Source organism: Mandrillus leucophaeus, unplaced genomic scaffold (genome assembly GCF_000951045.1).
Source record: "Mandrillus leucophaeus isolate KB7577 unplaced genomic scaffold, Mleu.le_1.0 Scaffold140, whole genome shotgun sequence".
In the NCBI taxonomy this organism is placed as follows: domain Eukaryota; kingdom Metazoa; phylum Chordata; class Mammalia; order Primates; family Cercopithecidae; genus Mandrillus; species Mandrillus leucophaeus.
The window spans coordinates 4,726,343-4,747,568 of NW_012101366.1; the positions used below are offsets into that span (position 1 = coordinate 4,726,343).

The window sequence follows — 21,226 nt, forward strand, 5'->3', positions numbered from 1 at the left end:
CTGCTGGCATCTCTCCCCTAGGGTGCCTCTGCAGGCCCCACCATTACCTCCTAAAGCTTATTTCCCTCATTGCAGCCAGGTGATATTTTACAAACTTAAGTACATTCCCATCACCCCTTCACTCAGAACTCCCCGATAACTAATTAATCACTCAAAGTCCAGTCTAAAGGCTTTACTGACCTACTAGGCCCTACATGATGATCTGTCTCCTGGATACCCCCCTGTCCTCACCTCTGCCACTTCTCTCTTGCCCTGTCTTCACTGGCCTTCTGTCTCTCCCTCATACTTCCAGGCACTCTCCTTCTTTGTGCCTTAGCCTTTCCCAGGCAATCACATCACTGGCTCTTCACTTTGTCAGGCTCTGCTGAAAGTTCTCATTATCAGTTGGTTTTCTCTGACATCCCCACATAAAAGAGCCTTCATCCAACACACATGAGTCCCCCCACTCATTCACACCCGCACATAAAAGCACACATACGCATCTCTATTTTCTCCACTTGCTCTGTTACCGTTTTTTGATAGCATTTATTGCATGAACATAGTTGTACATGTATGCATACACGCAAATACTTTTTTTGGTCTTTTTTTCCCCAATTGAAATATGAGCTTCTCAAGAACAGGAAACTTCACCTTTTTTGTGCACTGCTTGATCCCAAGCATATAGAATAGTCCCAGTGTGTCATCGGCATCACTAGATATTTACTGAATGAATACATTAATAAATGGGTGAGTTTTGGGAGCCTCCTGTATTAAAATTCTGGAGCCTTTTGAAGACTTGCTTTTCTTAGGTGAGTTGAGAAATTTCACCAGTACTAGTACTTAAAACTACTGCCATTTAAAGTGGTAAGATTTAAGCAGTTTGAAGAGTTCACCATTTCTAAGGTACCTAAGAAAAAGTGTCATATAATTAAACTGTTTTCCTGGACTAGTTACAGAATGTCTGAAAGTTTCATCAAGGGGAAAGCAGGTCCTACCACGTGTCTCTAACATATAGCAATATTTCCAAAGGCTTTGCTTACTCATGATGATTTAGACAAGGAAAGGAAAAGAAGATTGTAGTATGTGAACTAAGAAAAAATATATATTTTTAAAGGATTCATTGAAGATGTCAGATCTTTTTCTTTTAGGATAAATTCTTTCTGACTAGAACAGGAGACAGTTAACTTCTGAAAAACATCAAGACTGATGATTTTGTCTATATAGCATTGACCTGGAAGCTCAGCCATTCAGACTAATAAATCAGGCAATTTATATTTAATCATTAACTAACTCCTGAGTTGAGCAGCTGTTCAAAATTAGAAATGGGTCACCCCAGCCAGGATGACATTACAGGCAATCTATAATGCATTAGAATAAAATTATAGTGATTTTTAACTGTCTAGAAATTTATTACAGGACATGTTCCAACTCTTAAACCCTTGTTAGCCAATGTCAGTAATGATTTATGTTGCATGGATACTATAGCAAAATTATTGACGATTTCAATAGCCAATAAGTCTATGTTTAGTAAATCTTCAAATTTCAAAGCTGTTTTGGAGAATGAGGTGGGTACATTTTATTGTTTATCCTTTACAAACCAAAAACAACAAAGATAGAGGGTAGGTGAATGAGAGATTCCTCCTGAAAATTAATGGATATGTTGTCTGTGGCTGAGGAAGGAAAGTAATAAATTCTGTAGAGGGCTAGAGAGCTGAAGTTCCTTAGTGTTTAATTATATAGTTAACTTGCGGTGATCTTTATCAAGCAAAGCAAGGAGATGATCTTGAAACCACTTTGATAACCATTTTCACATGCTAATTTCATGACCTCCGACCTCAGTGTTGTAGATATTAAGATGGCTTGCAGGGAACTGGCATTCCAATCCATTATGACATCATTTTTGTTTTCTGTGGTCGATCTACTTTCATGGGGAAAGCAAAATTTCATAGGGTGCCTCGTTGCTTGTACTAACAAATTGCTGATTTCTTTTCAGGTTCCATTAATTTGCATGTTCTTAAAATGTTGTATTTTTAGCATACGTTGAAACAAAATAAATTAGTAAACTACCCTGCAGTTCAGTCAATCCATACATATTTATTGCAGTTTTATTCAAATCCAATATTAAGGGCTTCAGATATTTAACCTGTAAATCAGATTTTAAATGGCCATCCAACTAGATATAAGGACTTCAACAGCGTTCTTGGAGAGTATTGTGAAGTCCTGATTTCCACCTTTTTACATAGATCATAGCTTCCTCCACTGATTTAATGATTATATTAGAAAACTAACCTGATTTTAGTAACTACTAATGCTACTCTTTCATTAGTAGAATCCAGAATAGATGGCTATTTCGGCTTTATGTTTTAACTAATTAAGAAGAGTTGTGTTTGTCATTTCCCTTCGTCTGTAATCAGACCATTGCCAGCATGTTAAAAATAGGTAAGTAAATAAAAAGTTTGACTAGGGCAGTGTAGTGGGAAGAATGGAGAGCAGCTAGGCTGACATTAAAAATCCTGATATCAGGCCAGGTGTGGTGGCTCATGCCTGTAATCCCAGCACTTTGGGAGGCCAAGGCAGGTGGATTGCTTGAGCTCATGAGTGTGAGACCAGCCTGGGCAACATGGCGAAGCCCCATCTCTACAAAAAAATACAAAAATTTGCCAGGCATGGTGGCACATGCCTGTAGTCCCAGCTACTTGAGAGGCTGAAGTGAGAAGATGGCTTGAGCCCAGGAGGTAGAAGTTGCCATGAGCTGAGATGGTGCTACGGCATTCCATCATGGGCGATAGAACCAGACCTTGTCAAATAAATAAGTAATCCTAACATCGCTCATTCTTGGCCACAGCTCTTGGTCATCCTCCACTCCCAGAGGGACAGGGGAGAGACTGTCAGCCTTTCAAGAAGGACCTCAATCATAATGGAAGAGTTGGGATGTCCAGTGAGAAGAGATGTTAAAGAACTAATGTCACTTTGTGATAAACTCCACTGAGGAGAGTATGAGAACTCCATCATAATGATGGGTTTCAAACACATGAAAGATTATAATAGTCACACCAAACCATTACACTCTGTTCCTTCTAGTGACTGTGTGGAAGGACATAAACTGTGCCATGAGGTAATTGCATTAAGCATTTGTGGAGTTGACGTTCACCCTGCAATTACAGCTGAGTAATTTCATCTTTCAGTCAGAGAAGATTCGCTGGGGTCAATCCATTAAGTCCTTTGAAGCTCAAGAGAAGACACTCTGTGGAGATGTTCTTCTCACGGCAGCATTTGTGTCTTATGTCGGACCCTTTACAAAGCAGTATCGCCAGGAGCTGGTGCACTGCGAGTGGGTTCCCTTTCTTCAACAGAAGGTAAGTTCAATTCCTTACCTTGCCAACAGGTAGAAAGATCATATTGCGATTTCCGTAGTAAAACCCACGTATATGCCAGACACTTTTGGACCTCTGTAATGAAAACTGACCAGAAACTCCACGGTGAAGGTGTGTCTTATGTGCTGCAGTTTTTCTTATTTTTACAAAATTCATATTTCATTATTTTAAAAATGTTTTCATTGATATATTATACTCATATGTCTTTCGGAGTAATGTGATAGTTTGATACCTGTATACAATGTGTAATGGTCAAGTCAGGGTAAGTAAGATATCTATCACCTTAAACATTTATTTTTTTCTCTGTGTTAGGAACACTATAATTCTTCCTTTCTAGCTATTTGAAATATACAATAAATTATGAACTACAATTTCCCTACTGTGCTGTTGAATACTGGCACTTACTTCTTCTATCTAACTGTATTTTTGTACCTGGTAACCAACTTCTCTGCATCCCCTCTCCCCCATTTCCCTCCCTCTAGTTCTCTGGTAACCATCATTCTACTCTCTACCTCCATAAGATCCACTTTTTTAGCTCCCACATGTGAGTAAGAACACACGATATTTATCTTTTTGTGCCTGGCTCATTTCACTTACATGAAGTCCTCCAGTTCCATTCATGTGGCTGAAAACGACAGGATTTCATTGTTTTTATGGCTGAATAGTATTCCATTATGCATGTATATCACATTTTCTTCATCTGCCCATCTGTTGATGGACAGTTAAGTTGATTCCGTGTCTTGGCTCTTGTGAATAGTGATGCAGTAAACATAGGAGTGCAGATATCTCTTTGACATACTGATTTCCTTTCTTTGAGTATATGCTCAGCAACTGGATTGCTGGATCATATGGTAGTTATTTTTTTTAGGAACCTGCATACTGTTTTCTGTAGTGCTATACTAATTTAAATTTCCATCAGCAGTACAAAAGCTTTCCCTTTTCTCTACATCCCCACCAGCATTTAATATTTTCTGTCTTTTTAATAATAGCCATTCTAACTGAGGTGAAATGATATCTCATTGTGATTTGGATTTACATTTCCCTGATGACTCGGTGATGTTGAGCATTTTTCATGTTACCTATTGGCCATTTGTACATCTTCTGAGAGAAATATCTATTCAAGTGCTTTGACCATTTTACAATCAAGTTTTTTGCTTTTTTGCTATTGAGTTGTTTGAGTTCCTTATGTATTCTGGTTATTGGTGCCTTGTTAGGTGACTAGTTTGCAAGTATTTTCTTCTATTCTCTAGATTATCTTTTCACTCTGTTGGTTGTTTCCTTTGCTAGGCAGAAGCCTTTTAGCTTGATACGATCCCATTTTTGCATTTGTTTGAGGTCTTACCCAAAAAATATTTGCCCTGATGTCCTGAAGCATTTTCCCAATTTTTCCTACAGAAGTTTTATAGTTTCAGGTCTTACATTTCAGTCTTTAATCCATTTTGATTTGATTTTCTGTTTTTGTTTTGCTTTTTGTTTGTTTCATTTTGTTTTTTTGAGATGGAGTTTCCCTCTTGTTGCCCAGGCTGGAGTGCAATGGTGCGGTCTCGGCCCACTGCAACCTCCGCCCCCGAGGTTCAAGCAATTCTACTGCCTTAGCCTCCCAAGTGGCTGGGATTACAGGCACCTGCCACCACACCTGGCTAATTTTTTTGTATTTTTAGTAGAGATGGGGTTTTGCCAGGCTGGTCTCAAACTCCTGACCTCAGGTGATCCACCAGCCTCAGCCTCCCAAAATGCTGGAATTACAGGTGTGAGCCACTACATCTGGCCTTATTTGATTTTTGCTTATGATGAAAGATGGAAATAGTTTTTCTTATTTTAGTGATGGTTTCAACAAGAACATAAAAATTAATTATGTAAACTACAGAATTATAGTTGGAAAAGTGCTTTAAACAGAAGTGATAACTAAAATCAAACTCAGATCATCATGTTATTGAATAGCATGAAACTTTTGTTTTCTTACTAATATTATGGGTTATTTGTTAGAGATTTTAAAAGGCTACTTTCAGACTTAAAGTGTAGCATTTTGTATGTAAGTATAAAGTAGCTTACCCTAAATTTGAAAATTCAAACCCATAAGTCAAGTGAAATAATAGATTTGCACAATGTAAAATCATCTAGTTTAAGATACTCCTTGTACGAATGAGAAAACTGAGACAGACAAATGACTCCACTTCAGTCATAGAGAATAGAAAATCAGACCTCCTGATTTCCAGGACTCTATTTTCTGTATAACACTGTCATCTCAATTGATTAAAACAGATTCTTAGTTTATATATCTAGCCCTTTCTGGAGTATGGAGACAAAGATGGACATGGGTACAGATATTAATAGAAAATTGAAGCAGTCATACCTGCTAGTCTCTGTTACTTCAGGGAAGTAGGAAAATGCAGTGCAAGCTGGCCAAACCAAAGAAAATTGAAATTAGAAGAACAGCTTTGAGGAGAGTGGTAAAAATATCAAAAATAACTGTGAAGGGCAACAGGGGAGTAGATGGTAAGAGTCGCCACACAGCTTTAAGAAACCCAAGAGTATTTGGACAAGATGAGTTTATAGTCACAGTAATAAAGCTTTCATCAGCAATATTCAAAGTATAGGAGTAAAAAGAGGGGGAAGAGAATGCCAAATCCAGCCAGGTTTATAGGCAGGTAAGCCAGAAAGAAAGGAGGTGAGGAAAGTCTTGCAGTGACTAGCAGAACAGTTAAGGAATGGGAGGAGCACTTTCGGCTGAAAAGAGATGGGAGGTTAGCCAGAAGTTAGTGTTAAAATATGGTAAAGTTTCCCAAAACCTTAAACACGGAATTGCCACATGATCCAGAAATTCTACTTGTCGGTATATACCCCAAAGAAGTAAAAATAGGAATTCAAACAGATGTTTGCATGCCATTGTTTATAGCAGCACTATTCACAATAGCCAAAAGGTGGAAGTGATTCATGTGTCCATGGACAGAATGGATTTTATCTTATGTTTATAAGGTATAAACATACAATAGAATGTTATTCAGCCTCAAAAATGAAGGAAATTCTGGTACATGCTACAACACGGATGAACCTTGTCAATATTAAGCTAACTGAAATTAGCCAGTCACATCTGGGCCTGGTGGCTAATGCCTGTAATCCCAGCACTTTGAGTGGCCATGGCGGGTGGATCACTTGAGATCAGGAGTTCAAGACCAGTCTGGCCAACAGAGTGAAACCTTGTCTCTACTAAAAATTAGCCAGGCATGGTGGTGGACGCCTGTAATCCAAGCTACTCAAGAGGCTGAGGCAGGAGAACTGCTTAAACCCAGGAGGTGGAAGTTGCAGTGAGCCAAGATCGCGCCACTGTACTCCAGCCTGGGCGACAGAGTGAGACACCATCCCCCTCCAAAAAAAAAAAATTAAAATAAACCGGTCACAAAAGGACAAATACTTCCACTTTACGAGGGACCTAGAGCATTCACATTCATAGAGACAGAAAGTGGAATGGTGGTTACCAGGGGCTGGGAGAGGGAGGAGTGGGAAGTTATTGTTTAATAGGTATGTTTCAGTTTGGGAAAATGAAAAAGTTCTGGAGATAGATAATGATGATGGTTGTACAACAATGTGAATGTACTTAATGCCACTTGAACTGTACACTTAGAATGGTTAAAATGACAAATTTTATGTTAAGTATATTTTGCCAAAGTAAAACAGTAAATAGGGTAAAGGCCTGGTGTGTTCATAGTATTTGTTAGAATAAGTGTTATGTTTAAAGATGTGAAAGAGATGTAGACAGTCATAAAGAGTTGGGTACAGGAATTTTAGCTTTCAATGATGAAATAATTTCAGATTGTTACAATGTCTGGGACAACATTTCCCATCAAAAAAGGAGGCACTCTAATACTGCTCCAAAGACATCACCATCATGGGAGGAGGGGGTGTGCATATCGGAAGCCATGGATGAGGGTGTTGTATAATCTTCCCAGGTGATTCTGATATCATCCGCTTCCTCCCCCAATTCCCCCGGCATGCTGGCATAGAAAGGAAATACAGTGCTTTAACATGAAAGATGTCAAGGCCAGAGAGGGGATTCGTCATCTACATGGGCACTGAGGTTGTCAAGGATTGAAAGCAGAACTTGGAAAGGCGAGAAGGACCAATAGCTATATCATTCAAAAGATGAGGAAATAGATTGGAGATTGTATATCTGGAGTCCACGGGTCTTAAAGGTGGCATTTTGACTTAAAGATGGAAGAATCATGATTTGGGTTGACTTACAGGGAAGAAAGAAGAATGGCAACTCTTTCCCACACCCACTTTTCAGTAATGGGATTATTAAGAAAATGAACTGTCTGCTGGGTATGGTGGCTCACGTCTCCCAGTGCTTTGGGAGGCCAAGGCAAGAGGATCCCTTGAGGCCAGGAGTTTGAGACCAGTCTGGGCTACACAGTGAGACCCTATCTATACAAAAAAAAATTTTTTTAACCCAGCCAGTTGTGGTGGCAAAGAGGCTGAGGAGGGAGGATCACTTGAGTTCAGGAGTTAGAGGTTACAGCGAGCTTTGATGGTACCACTGAACTCCAGGCTGGGTGACAGAGTGAGACCTTATTTCAGAAAGAAAGAAAAAGAGAGAGAGAGAGGTAAGAAGGGAGGAAAATGAACTATTTCCACTTGCGAAGGCCCTCAAGTGAAATGAGACTCTAGAACAATGACTCTTGTACCCCACCCCAGCCTCTCATTAAAATCATGTGAGAGAGAACTTTTGAAATGTATTGATGCCCGTTGATGCTGAATCACTTGGGGGAAGAGCTATGCCTGTTGGCAGCTTTTTAAAGCTCTCCCATAAGTACTATATCCAGCCTGGGGTTGACAGCCATTGCCCTTGGGGGAGAGCCTGGTTTTGGTTAAGACAAGCAGGTAGAGAAGATAAGGCAATTTGGTCCAAACAGGACTAAGATACTAAAGGGTATGGGGGAAGGGTTGTCAGAAAGTACAACCACTGGGGCATGAGTTTGAGGGATGGGACAGGGAGAAAACAGTAACACAGAGGGTAGTGGCTGAAAAGGACAGGGGCTGTGGGCACACACAGCCTTGAGGGTCCAGATTACACTGTTTTCCAAAGTTGTTTCCATCCAAAATTGCTGTTTGCTGGGCAGATGGACAGAATCATAGGCAAGTTCAAGGCAGCCTTTGCACTCCACTCATTGCTTTGACCCAGCAGTTTACAGACAGAGCAAACATGTGGAGTTATTTGTGCCAATAATTAGTTATTAGTTATTAATTAGTTATTAAAAGCACTAATTCTAAGCCTCTGTGTCCTATGCAATAAAATAGAGATTTACCTTGAAGAACTCTTGTAAGGGTTAAATGAAAAAATGGCAAGAATGAATCTATATGAATAAATTTTGTGAACAGGTAAAGCCTTACGTACACATGAGTTGTTATATTACTGTAACATTAGGAGAAACTTGGAGTATTACCTCCACAGGAAGTTACCCTTTTATCTTAGGAATATGCCAGTTGGTCAGTTTCTAGAGGCCAGACGGGCATTTGGTGTTATGACTAATTTCACTTTGGCTCATGGCATGTGCTTCCAGCCTTGTCTTTTCTCTCTAGCAAATGGTTCTTTTCCAAAGAGTGAGCCTTCTTTTTTCTTTCAGCTCCACCTCCTAGTAACATCCTGACTCACAACATGTTGACCCTACTTAATAGAGCAATTAGATGGAGCCTCGCAACAGGCTGACTCTAGAAGCAGACTTTGAACTAAAGGGTTCCCTCTTTACACTTGGTTTCCAAACCCATTTTCCTTGCTGCAGACTCCAAGAAATTCTGACAAGACAAGTTAATTATGATAAAAAAGTATACTCTAATATGTCACTTAATGAAGGGGATATGTTCTGAGAAATGCCTTTTGTTGTACTTGCATAGACCTAGATAAGACAGCCTACTACACACCTAGGCTACATGGCATAGCCTATTGCTCCTAGGCTGCAAACCTGCACAGCATGTTATTTTATTGAATGCGGTAGGCAGTTGTAGCACAATGATAAGTATTTGTGCATCTAAATCTATCCAAACATAGAAAAGATACAGAAAAAATATAGCATAAAAGACTAAAATTGATACACCTGTATAGAGCACCTATCGTGAACGGAGCATGCAGAACTGGAAATTGCTCTGGCTTAGTCAGTGAGTGAATGTGAAGGCCAAGGACATTACTGTATACTACTGTAGACTTTGTAGACACTGTACCCTTAGTCTACACAAAATTTGTTTTTAAAATAATGTCATTGTACTACAACATCATGATGGCTACAGTGTCACTAGGTGATAGGAATTTTTTGGCTCCATTATAATCTTATGAAACCACTTTTGTATATGCAGTCCATCGTTAACCAAAATATCATATGGTGCATGCCTGTGTATGAAATGAGGCTTATTTTCCTCAGCCTACACTTCGGTTAATACTAATTGTGAAAATGATGCCTGTATTATAACTATCAAAAAATATTTTGATGAAAAAAATTCTGTAGGTAGCTATGCTCCTAGCTATTTGGACACAATACTATTAAAACATCCTAAAAATTTGAGTCTCAAAGTAGTCATTGTAGCTATGATATTCTTTAATGTAGGTGTCTTCATTTAGATCAAGATGGGTTTTATTTCTTCATTTATTTTGAAATGGGTTTTATTTCCCCTACTGACCAGGAAAAAAGGGGGAGATTGATATTCTCTTTGATCCCTGGCTCTCTACTCTGCACAGAGTAGGTACTCACACCATTGATTTTGGATATGAAACCTGCAGGTGCCCCTTCTGTTAGTCCTTAGAGCTTCAGAAATCAAAGTTACTCACAACCCCCAATTGTTTCAGTTGTTTGTATTAAGTAGAAGGTAACAAAGCACATATCTCTTGCCAATAGAAAAGTGCTTATTCTAAAAGATCAAATTGCCTATGTCTCTAAGGGAACTACGTATCAAGTCAGATACCAAGACTTGTTCAATATCACTAGGAGATAGGGTTTGATTCATTTTTAAGATAACATTGTAGTCAGAGGCAGTAAGAACATTGTGCTACTTTTCCTATATTCATATCAAATTGCATCCCAGCCTTAATGTGGGAATCCTTTCAGCATTTTGTTTTGAAGCTCTGTGACAAACCAATGAACCAAACTGTTACTGCTGATATAGCCTCCCCTACCTACTACAGGTAGGGTTCTTACTATAGTCTCTTATGGAGGCATGCTTCCATGTTAACCACCCCACCAAGCTGGGGGGCTAGCTCGGTATTCATCCTGCACATTTTGGTGTCTCTGGACAGTGTTTCATGTATGTAGAAAATGCTCAATAAATGTTTGGTGATTGATGACTGGAGGAGTGAACAAATACATTCTTTAATACGATTTCTGCTACATTATTTGTTGTCCATTTTTATAAAGACTTATGTTTATTCTTTAAAATGGATCACTCTGTGCACCCCGCTTGCCCCTTCCTCCTTGCTTGCCCCTCCCCAACCCCTTAGTTTCCAATGCAATCAAGGCAAGGATAATTTCCTCTCAGCCTAGAAGTGGCATCCAAAGTTCCTTTGCACAACTGAGGAGTTGATGGAGTTCCAGTGAACTGAGTACTTTTCATTAACCCATCCCAGAAAGAGAGGTCATCTCTTTGTAGCATTGGTCTGTAGAAAAAAAAACGAAGTGCCTGAACAAGATACTGAATTTTAGCATTGCTTATACGGGGGTGGGGGTGTGGATTGCTCTACAAGCAAGTACATTTCTGGTGTCCTGCCGTTCTTCCTGGTGTGTCAATTCTCTCTTACCAAAGTATGGGGCAAAGTCTCTCTCAGTTGAAGCCCAGTAGATGCAATTGATAAAACCGATGTTGAATCCCACAGTTGACAGAATTCTGAGATATGAAATACTGGGTTTATCAAGTCAAATCGCATCTAATGATGAGTTGTGTTTGGCTTCTGAGAATCTACAGAAAATTATCATGTGTTTACCTAGAGTTACTTTCTCATGACTTTGTTCTCTTCTTTTCTTGTCTGTCTTCTCTCTCTGCCACGTGGCCAATTTGTTGCGTTCAACTCTGATTTTAAAGGTTTCCATTCCACTAACTGAAGGCCTGGACTTGATTTCCATGTTGACGGATGATGCTACAGTTGCCACCTGGAATAACGAAGGGCTGCCCAGTGACAGAATGTCCACCGAAAATGCTGCTATCCTAACACACTGTGAGCGCTGGCCTTTGCTGATAGATCCCCAGCAACAGGGAATTAAGTGGATCAAGAATAAGTATGGAACGGACCTGAAAGTCACACATTTGGGCCAGAAAGGGTATGTGAAGTTTGAAGAGATTGGCTTTCTGTTTACCTGCTGTGAAATGGGTCTCATTTGTATAAAGTCATGATGTTTCTTAGACCTCTCCACCACGCTGATGTATTACAACTTGGTGCTATTTGTTTATCTGCCTGCTCGTGTTTCATATAAAGTATCTCTGTTGAAAAGGCATTCTTGTTGGATGGCATCCAATTATCTGAAGAAGAGATAAAATTGAAGGTTAGAACAAACATTGTGTCTGTGGGGAAAAATATGTGAATTTTCTAAAGCCAACATGGATGTATATTACATTCCTTCTCTGGAGTGTTTGGATAGTAACACAAGAATTGTCAATGGTGCCTCCAGGCTTAATGATGTTTACGGTCATATTTCTAAATCTATACTCTGCCTATAGAAGGATCTTAACATGGCTACAAGTCCCAACATTGGATGCCTGAAGTTAATTTATTATCTTAGTCAAGATTTACATGTCACTTTTGAGAACTGAATCTACTCCAAGAATTTCTGTTACTAAGTCATCATGATAATACTGTCTGATAGAAAGAAAGCTGTCTTGTATGCAGTTGCTATTCAGTTAATGTTGAATAATTTTAGAACTATGGATATTTCACTTGACCCTTCTATCCTCTTTTTATACATAGAGTGAAATAATAAATTTCTGTAGTTATACAAGGAAATGTAGTTCTTAGGCCGGGTGCAGTAGCTCATGCCGATAATCCCAGCACTTTAGGAGGCTGAGACAGGAGGATTGCTTAAAGCCAGGAGTTTGAGACCAGCCTGAGCAACATAGTGAGACCCCCATCTCTACCAAAACAACAACAAAAAAAGTAGGCAGGTATGGTGGTGCCTACCTGTAGTCACAGCTACTTGAGAGGCTGAGGCAGGAGGATCACTTGAGCCCAGGAAATGGAGGCTACATTGAACCGTAAACATACCACTGCACTCCAGGCTGAACAACAGAGTGAGACCGCCATCTCTGTTTGTTTGTTTTTCTTTTTTTTTTTTTTAATGTAGTTTTTGCTTATCTGAATACTTGCAGAAAATTATTTTTGGTAGGGCGATATTTGTTGGAGAGTAAGATCAAAGTAAAATGATATCTCACCCTTGTAAGTGACTAAACTTAAAGATTTAAAAAATAAAAGTTTGATCAAGTTATAAAGCATTTAACACATGAAATTTTACTTTAGAAAGACCCATCAAATAAATTTACATGTACGATATTTTGGTAACTTACACTTATTTCAACTATGGTTGCTATTATAAGCAACTAATCTATATATAGATTTATTAGTTCAAACTATTAAATTTCACTTGGAAAATACAACTAAAATGTATCTTAAAATTTCATATTTAATTTCTGTGTAATCTAGTTAAAGGAAACTACTACTTTATAAAATAGTTTTCTCTAAGTTTGTCCCATTTAGAATATCTACATTAAATATAATTTGATCATATAAAAAATTTTGAACATTTTGTGCCAATTTACATTTTATTATCTCAAATCCCACTGATTTTTAAGGTTTGTGAATGCCATTGAAACTGCTTTGGCCTTTGGTGATGTCATCTTAATAGAAAATCTCGAGGAAACAATAGATCCAGTCCTGGATCCACTACTTGGCAGGAATACAATTAAAAAAGGAAAGTAAGTATTCTTGAATTTTTAACATATATATCGTGCTAAATGATTTTCAGCAGCAGCATCTATTTCTTAGCTTCATAATCAAGCAGTCTATTGAAATCTTAGTGGTATTTCTGAGTTTCCATTTCATGCACCTGCACTCCAAGACCAAAGCAACTGCAACATAATTCAGACTTTCAGACTATTTATTTGGTGGTTTTAGATTTGTTTTATCCAATTTCTGATCTGTAGGCCAAAAAAATGCATTGTTATAAATCTGAGAATAGTTGCCTCTTTTAAAATTTATACCAACGTTTCTCTAACTTCAGTAATTTGCAGAACACCTTGAATATGGCTGCCAATCTACATATCACTTGTGCCCTGTTTACTTAATATTTTTCTTTAACTAGGTTTTAAATCCATTCACTGTTTTTTAAAATCAGCATGGGTTTAATGTGCTAGCTCTGTTTTTCCTAATTTAAAATGTAACCATTCAGAAAAGGAGAGTTCATTAGTGGATCCCTGAAATCATCCCTTATGCCAGCAATATTAGATTATCAACAACAGAGAAATACTTCCCCTTACCCCCTCCAGGAGCTATATGTGACTTTCTAAGAGGTGGCCATTCCCCCAAGAAAATGTACTTTCCAGAACATTCTCTCAGGGGCCTTGAAGCCATTTCTGAGGAGTCATCATGTCACTTTCCTATGAATGTGTGAAAGGTCAGGTGCAGCAACTGTGTCTTCAATCAAGTCTGGGTGGGCATAGGGGAAACTGGCACTCCAGAGACTCCTTATGCCTCTTCACACAAGCAACCAACATTCATTAGACTTAATTCACTGAATTTCCTTCCCTCTCTTCTTTTTTTCTTCAAAGAGATATAATTTCAGAACTTCCCCCACCCTGTTCTTCCTTAACGCCCACGCTCTGCCTCTAAGGTATCTGTCCCCTTTTTCATCACTAGCTTATTCTTGTCAATTTCAAGTGGAAATAGGCCTACATCAGGATGACTAACTTCTTGGTCTCTAACTGATTAGTATGGTATTTATCATACAACTCACTAAGTAAATCCATTTAGAGTGACTGACAACTTATAATTGTTTAATAAACCAAAATTTACCCAGGCACACATTTAGAACAATCTAACAAGCCACTTGACAAACTGCAACTCTTAACATAAATATAATTGTAGCTGTGTCTGATGTGTTAAAAATACAGTGTAAAATGTTGAATGTCACTGAAGTGAAATCCTTGTTATTAAGGTTCTGACTCTATTATGAAGACCTAAAATTTTTATCAGTGAAATGCATGTTCTCTGATCTTCAACTTCAACTTCAATAGCACAATTTAGGTGTAAGCAATTTGATGACTCTTATTACATATATAGTTGGACAATCTGAAATTTCCAAAGACTGATAAATTTGAGTCATGATTCTCAGTGTGGATGTCGTTAACTATCAGTGAGGATTCTAGAGGTCTTCAATTTTAGAAACAAATTTTACATAGAGCTTCAAGTCTTTATCACAAATATCAGGCCAGAACAATTTAATTCAAATTAATAATATTTACTGAATATGTACTCTCTGTTAAGCCTTGTAAAATTGATCATATTGTAGCAGGACGAGCCACAGACAAAACTCCTCAGACACTGAGTTAAAGAAGGAAGGGGTTTATTCTTCCGGGGGCATCGGCAAGACTCCTGTCTCAAGAGCCGAGCTCCCCGAGTGAGCAATTCCTGTCCCTTTTAAGGGCTCACAACTCTAAGGGGGTGCGCATGAGAGGGTCGTGATTGATTGAGCAAGCAGGGGGTATGTGACTGGGGGCTGCATGCACTGATAATTAGATTGGAGCGAAACAGGATAGGGATTTTCACAGTGCTTTTCTGTACAATGTCTGTAATCTATAGATAATATAACCAATTAGGTCAGGGGCCGATCTTTAACTACCAGGCCCGGGGTGTGGCGCCGGGCTGCCTGCTTGTGGATTTCATTTCTGCCTTTTAGTTTTTACTTTTTCTTTCTCTGGAGGCAGAAATTGGGCACAAGACAATATGAGGGGTAGTCTCCTCCCTTATTCCCCCTCTTTGAGACTCTCAATCAATAGTGGGAGTTCTCACTTTTATCTTTACTACTTATGTCTTCTTGCAAGACAGATCAATAGTGATTCATATAGTACACTTGTGCTGAAGCATTTTGGTGAACTAAGGTAGCGATGAAGCTTCTTATCATTTGAAGAAGTACAGGTAGCAAACAAAGGAGCAGTAAGCAGGTTCCTATTACTATTATAACTTTTATTTTAAGAGTTTTAAATCCTCCTAGCGCTGGAAACCATTTTTTAAACATGACTCTAGGATCAAATCCATGCCACACTTGCACGGGCACATGTGCCAGTTTTGTCATATCTTTATGTCTTCAACTACTTACCCTTGATTATCTATGTGTAGGCAGCAATTAGTAAGGTTAAATTTCCTATAGATCTCTCCTTCAGCTGCTAGCAAGTAGTCAAGAGCTGATCTATTTTGATAGCATTTCTCATCTGAGTTTCTTGCCGGGCCAAATAGTCAAGGCTCTGCCGGTTTTATTAGTGATTATTTTTAAGACAGCTTGTAACCATATGATTCGGTTGATCATGTAAATGGGGGTCTGGTATCCCCATGAGCCATCTTGTGCCTAAGTAGCAGGCCTATAATATTGTATGATTCTCTCAGGGCCATTTATTTTTTTTTTTCAATTTCCTATAGCTATGCTTCTCTTTTCACGGGAAGCATAGACAGGGAAGCCCAGGAGTTTGCCTGCTTTTATGGGCAGTGGGAAGAAAGATGGTTTAATAGTGCCAGTAACACAACTACCTGCCTACTGGTCAGGTAATGTGGCGTAAGCTCTATGCCCATATAACCAGTATAATCCAGTGGGGGCTGTCCAGTCCCGGTGGGACTCTGGATGGGTCCACACAGTTTGAAACTTTGGGAATTTACTAAATGGGTTTCTCTCTATGTGATTTGAACTCCACCAAGTGACTGTTTTTGTGGTACCATTATACAGTTTCTGTCTCAGACAACTAAGTCGTCCTACGGGGTGAGTGAATTCTTTTCCTTCTCTAGCTATGCAATATTGTCTAATAATTGAGGCTTTTAGGACCCAGAAATTATCAGGGTGATTCTTTTGAGTCAGGAATTCATCAGGAACTGGGTCTGTAGGTACTAATTCTCGGGCTTCTTATGGCCATTGATCTCCTATTACAGTTCCTCCACATACATAACATGAAGTGATGTTGAGAGACTGGGCTACATGCTCAGCTAATTGCAAAAACAAATTTCTTGTTTTTCCTGGAATTTCTGGTACTGGCACATTTAGTTCATCACAGAAAGTTTGAAACACTGGCTCAGGAGAGCGTTTGTAAACTTCACCTCAAACCAAGATATTTACTGGAGTATCCAGTCCAGCCCCATTGATTCTTAAGGTCACACACTCCTCTTTTTTCCAGCGAGGATCAAGGGGATTGGTTATTACTAGCTCTAAGGGGTTACATTGTTCGTTCTTTAGTACAGGAAGGGCCATTTTTTCCTTTTTGAAGGTGGACTGGATCTTTTTCTTTTTTTTTTTTTTATCCAGGTGGCCTAAATGACACAAGACCAGTATTTACATTTATTTCCACACAGTCCTAATTTATGACAAATGTACTTATTTTCTGCCATATAGCCTCTTTTCTAATTAAGAGAACCACACCTTGTTCCTAACTTATTACTATTAATGACAGCACAGGCATCAAATTTTAAGGTGACTTGTTTGGGCACCCCTTTTTCTTCTGTTTTGGCTAACACTTTATTTGTATCATTTATGAGCCCCCACCAGTCTTCAGTCCTTAATCTTATGTTAAAAACTGTGGTCATGGGAGGCTCAGATGGGTCATAACACACATCAGGTTGGTCATTTCCTGGGCTACATACCTCATATAGAATAACATTATACAAACAAAGTCTTTTTAGAGTTCCAGTACACTTATAATAACCATAAAATAATAGGACCGTAAGGCCTTTTTCCTACCTCAGTGACTTGATGTATACACTGGGAACAGTCCTCAATCTGAGGAAGGTCTGTTGAAGTCCTTACTGTAAAAGTTTAAATTTTAAGGAAAATGAGTCCCATGATGAGTTTCCTCATGCTTCAGCCGTGCGTGGACCAGTCAGCTTCCGGGTGTGACTGGAGCAGGGCTTGTCATCTTCTTCAGAGTCAGTTTGCAGGGGTTGGCGAAGCTGCTCCTGTCCACATACCACTCGCAGTCTATTAATGTTTAAGGATGGTCTCGGAGATTGGGCCTGCTAAAATAAACTGAGTCCAAGACCTCTACACAGTTATGTTCAACTGAGCTCTCTGATACCGGGAGCAAGGTGGTGGGGTTCGGGGTGTTGCAAACTTCAATGGTTATATGGGGATTTTCATGGAGCAAGCTTTGGTAGTTGGTTACTCTAGCATTTGTTAACCAATGATGTCTTTTGGTAGTTATTAAAGTTACCACAGCATGGGGGGCCTTTATATTCAGGTTTTGCCTAAGGGTTAGTTTATCTGCTTTTTGTGCTAACAGGGCCATTGTTGCTAGGGCCCTTAGACCTGGGAGCCAGCCTTTGGAAACCCTGTCTTTGTTTTGAGAGATAGGCCACTGGCCTTGGCTAGGGCCCCACAGTCTGGGTTAAAACTCCAACTGCCATCTTTTGTCTTTCTGACACATAGAGTGTAAAGAGTTTTGTCAGGTCAGGTAGCCTCAGGGCTGGGGCCAACACAAGTTTTTCTTTTAACTCATGAAAAGCTCATTGCTGTTGGTTGTAATAGATATAGTTTATCTAATCTACATTTTTATTAACTGTCACCTACTAAAATATTGACTCAAATCCTGCAGCTATTTGATTTCAAGCTTTAAATTGATCTGGTACTCCTTGTGGGACTCCAGTTGCACCTAAATAGCCAGCCATGAGAGTTGAAAGACCCATGAGGGGCTTCTCTCGCTTTACAATGTCTTATTTTTTTTCCTTCTGGTTGATGAAATGCCAGGGTGAAAGGGATAGCCAATTAGACTAAAGTACAAGTGCCACTCCAGTTATTCAGCAGAGTGCCCTGTAAAGGTCCACCACAATACCACCACACGTCTGCTCAGGGATGAACAAGGGCTGACTGATTGATAAGCTCTTGAAAATTCTTAAACTCACTGCATCCTTTCAGGTCTCCAAAGAAGGCTAAGTTTCCTCCTGTTGTGAGAGACACGAAGTGAACTTAGTGTTGGGAGATAGAGGCTGGATGCCTCTTGGGGGCTGACCCGCAGGGTGCTGGACTTTGGGATATAGCAGAGAGAGCTTGGCACAACTTATTACTACAAGCTGTAGAATCCTGGAAAAGAGCTACCATGCAGCCTACACCTGATCCACTAGAGGACCACATTAGTGGAAAGGGGACAATCTGGGCCTCTGGCCTGCCATGTGTACAAGCATAACAATTGCTTTTGTTTAATGTGCAGATGGAATATTTGATCCATTTTAACCAGGCATTTGCATCTTGGTATCTTGTCTTAATTGCCAAAGTTTGTTTCAAGTCTTTAACTTCTTTGATCCTCTAGTAAAATGAATGTATGGTTTTAGGAAATTACAAATACTGGTTGGGGCAGTCCATTCTTGCTCTTTAGTGGTCCACAGAACGTTGGACCAAGTATGGCATGAAAGCTCTACATCAGGGGGCAAGACTCCTGGTTGGCACTGGGGTCTTGATCGAAATCTCACTGGATTAAATGGTCCTAGTTTACTAATGTCCAGTCTGAGGAGAATCAGGAGGGACAGAGGTACTTTTCTGAAGTAGAAAGCTGTCTTTGACTTGGCAGTCTCCACAAGGTATAACAAGGCAAGCATTAAATGCAATAGTTTGAGGCGAAATTGACTTGGTTATGTTAATAACTAGATGGTCAGCAGTAGAACGAGGAAAGAAGAAACAGTAATAGAATAGATGAAAAGAGTTAAATTTTGCTTAGCTTTAGTTTGGTAGGGTTTTCCCCTGGGACTGTGGCCCAGAACTCTGGAGGGGGTGGCGCTTTCTTGACTCAGGTGTTATAAGCCCACCTTTTTTTTTCTTTTTTTTTCTGTATGAACAGCAGTCTTGGTGGTTAGCAGCACAAGGTAGGGTCCTTCCCAGGCTGGCTCGAGTTTTTTTTCTTTTCACCCTTTGATGAGAACGTGATCTTCAGGCTGGTGCTGGTTTACTGGAAATTTTAGGGGTGGTACATGTGCTAAATGACTTTTAGTTTTTGAGAGAAAGGAAAGTGGAAGATAAACCAAGTATATAATTTTTAAGAAATTGACCTTTTGTTTTAAATGTGGGGACCTTGGCAGTGGACTTTATAGTCCTTAGTGCATTTTTACTGAGAAATTTCCTTTAGCACTTATTTTTATTAGTTTTTAAACCAAAGAAAGCCAAATACCATTTTACATTTAACAGTGCTTCTCATATGATTTTTATACCAGATAAGCTAAATTCTATCTTTATATTAGTGTGTTATTAATGTTAAACCTAATTTTAATAAAACCTTGTAGGCATATTTATCTAATTTTTAATGTTTGACCATAAGGTAAGACTTTATAGACTCTTTTTAACCTTTTATAATTTTTGCTAAAGAACAGGTTGGTGCTTTAAGAAAAACCTGTTATGCTTTTACTTTAATGTCCAGTTTACAGAAAAACTGGATGATACTTCTTTAACTTTAGCTAATATGTTTACACACAGAACTTTCTTTACAATTAGCATTTTAAAACTTGCTTAAACCTTCAAAACAATAATTTTTTTAACTTTTTAATGTAGGTAAAAATGTACATTCTTATGCCTCCTTATAATCCTTTTACCAAAGGTATATTTTACTTTTCTTATACACCTTGCATGTAAACTATTTTTTTGAGGGGTTTTTTTTTCAGTATTTTTACATGCAGGAGGCCTACTTTTGAATTATACAACATTTCTTGCATAAAATCTTTTTTATAACATTTTTCTCTTGCATGACTTTTGCAATTCTTTGACATGCCTCAACTTTCTGACTTATTACAAATTTTTTTTTTCTTTAAACAAGCAGTTAATTTATTTCGGGACAAGAATTTACCATATAATACTCTGTTTATATAAATTCCGCCCCCTGCCCCACCTTTTTTTTTTCCTTTTTTTTTTTTCCTTAGGGTACTTCTGAACTGGTGAGGTGTGCTCACAATGAGGTTTCCTCTAAACGTTATTTCTGTTACTTTTTTTTTTTTAGTTGTTAGCAAAGCAGTTGCCGCTACAGATTGAATGCATTTGGGCCATCCGATTAGTTACTGGGTTAAGGATTTTTGATAGGTTAAGGATCAGTGCTTTTGGGATACGCCCTTGTTTACACTGACAACAAAGTGGTATTGGAGTATTATAGGGTTGGAGAATACCTTCAATTATCAATTGTAGGTTTTAAATTTACCTTGGCTTTTAAAGGAATAGGGTACACTTTTTTTTTTTCTTAACTACTCGTATATCTCTCTCTCTCTTTCTCGTTTTGACTTTGTCTCTCTTTGACTTTCCTTTTGCCTCTGTCTCTTCCTCTATCTCTGCCTGTTTCTTTCTTTCTCTCTCTCTCTCTGACTCCCTCTTTGTCTTTTCCTCTCTGTCTCTTCCTCTCTCTCTTTGCCTCTTTTCCTGTCTCTCTTTGCCGCTTTTCCTCTCTCTCTTTGCCTCTTTTCCTCTCTGTCTCTTTCCTTTCTCTCTCTCTGCTGGTCTTTCCTTGCCTCTGCCAGCCGCTGATGCTGCTCTTCTCTCATTCACTGTGTGTTGGGGGTGGGGGATCTAAAACCCGCTGTAACCAAGTGTCTATGTGCAGGAACTGGTCTGGGTTCCCTGGCTTACAGGTTACCTTGTGCCATACCTTTGAAACAAGGGACCTGTCCAGGCTTCCTTCTAATGGCCAACCTA

The 21,226-nt window shown here is 39.0% G+C and overlaps 1 protein-coding gene across 1 annotated transcript in view; it reads left to right on the forward strand.

Annotated features, from left to right (window-relative positions):
• The window catches only part of DNAH11 (dynein, axonemal, heavy chain 11), a 387,500-nt gene that overhangs the window by 270,656 nt on the left and 95,618 nt on the right, over nt 1–21,226 (forward strand). Inside the window, exons 63-65 of the mRNA XM_011973963.1 lie at nt 3,169–3,335; nt 11,412–11,647; nt 13,170–13,292. Coding sequence (XP_011829353.1) covers nt 3,169–3,335; nt 11,412–11,647; nt 13,170–13,292 — 526 coding nt within the window. The remainder of the gene's footprint in view (nt 1–3,168; nt 3,336–11,411; nt 11,648–13,169; nt 13,293–21,226) is intronic.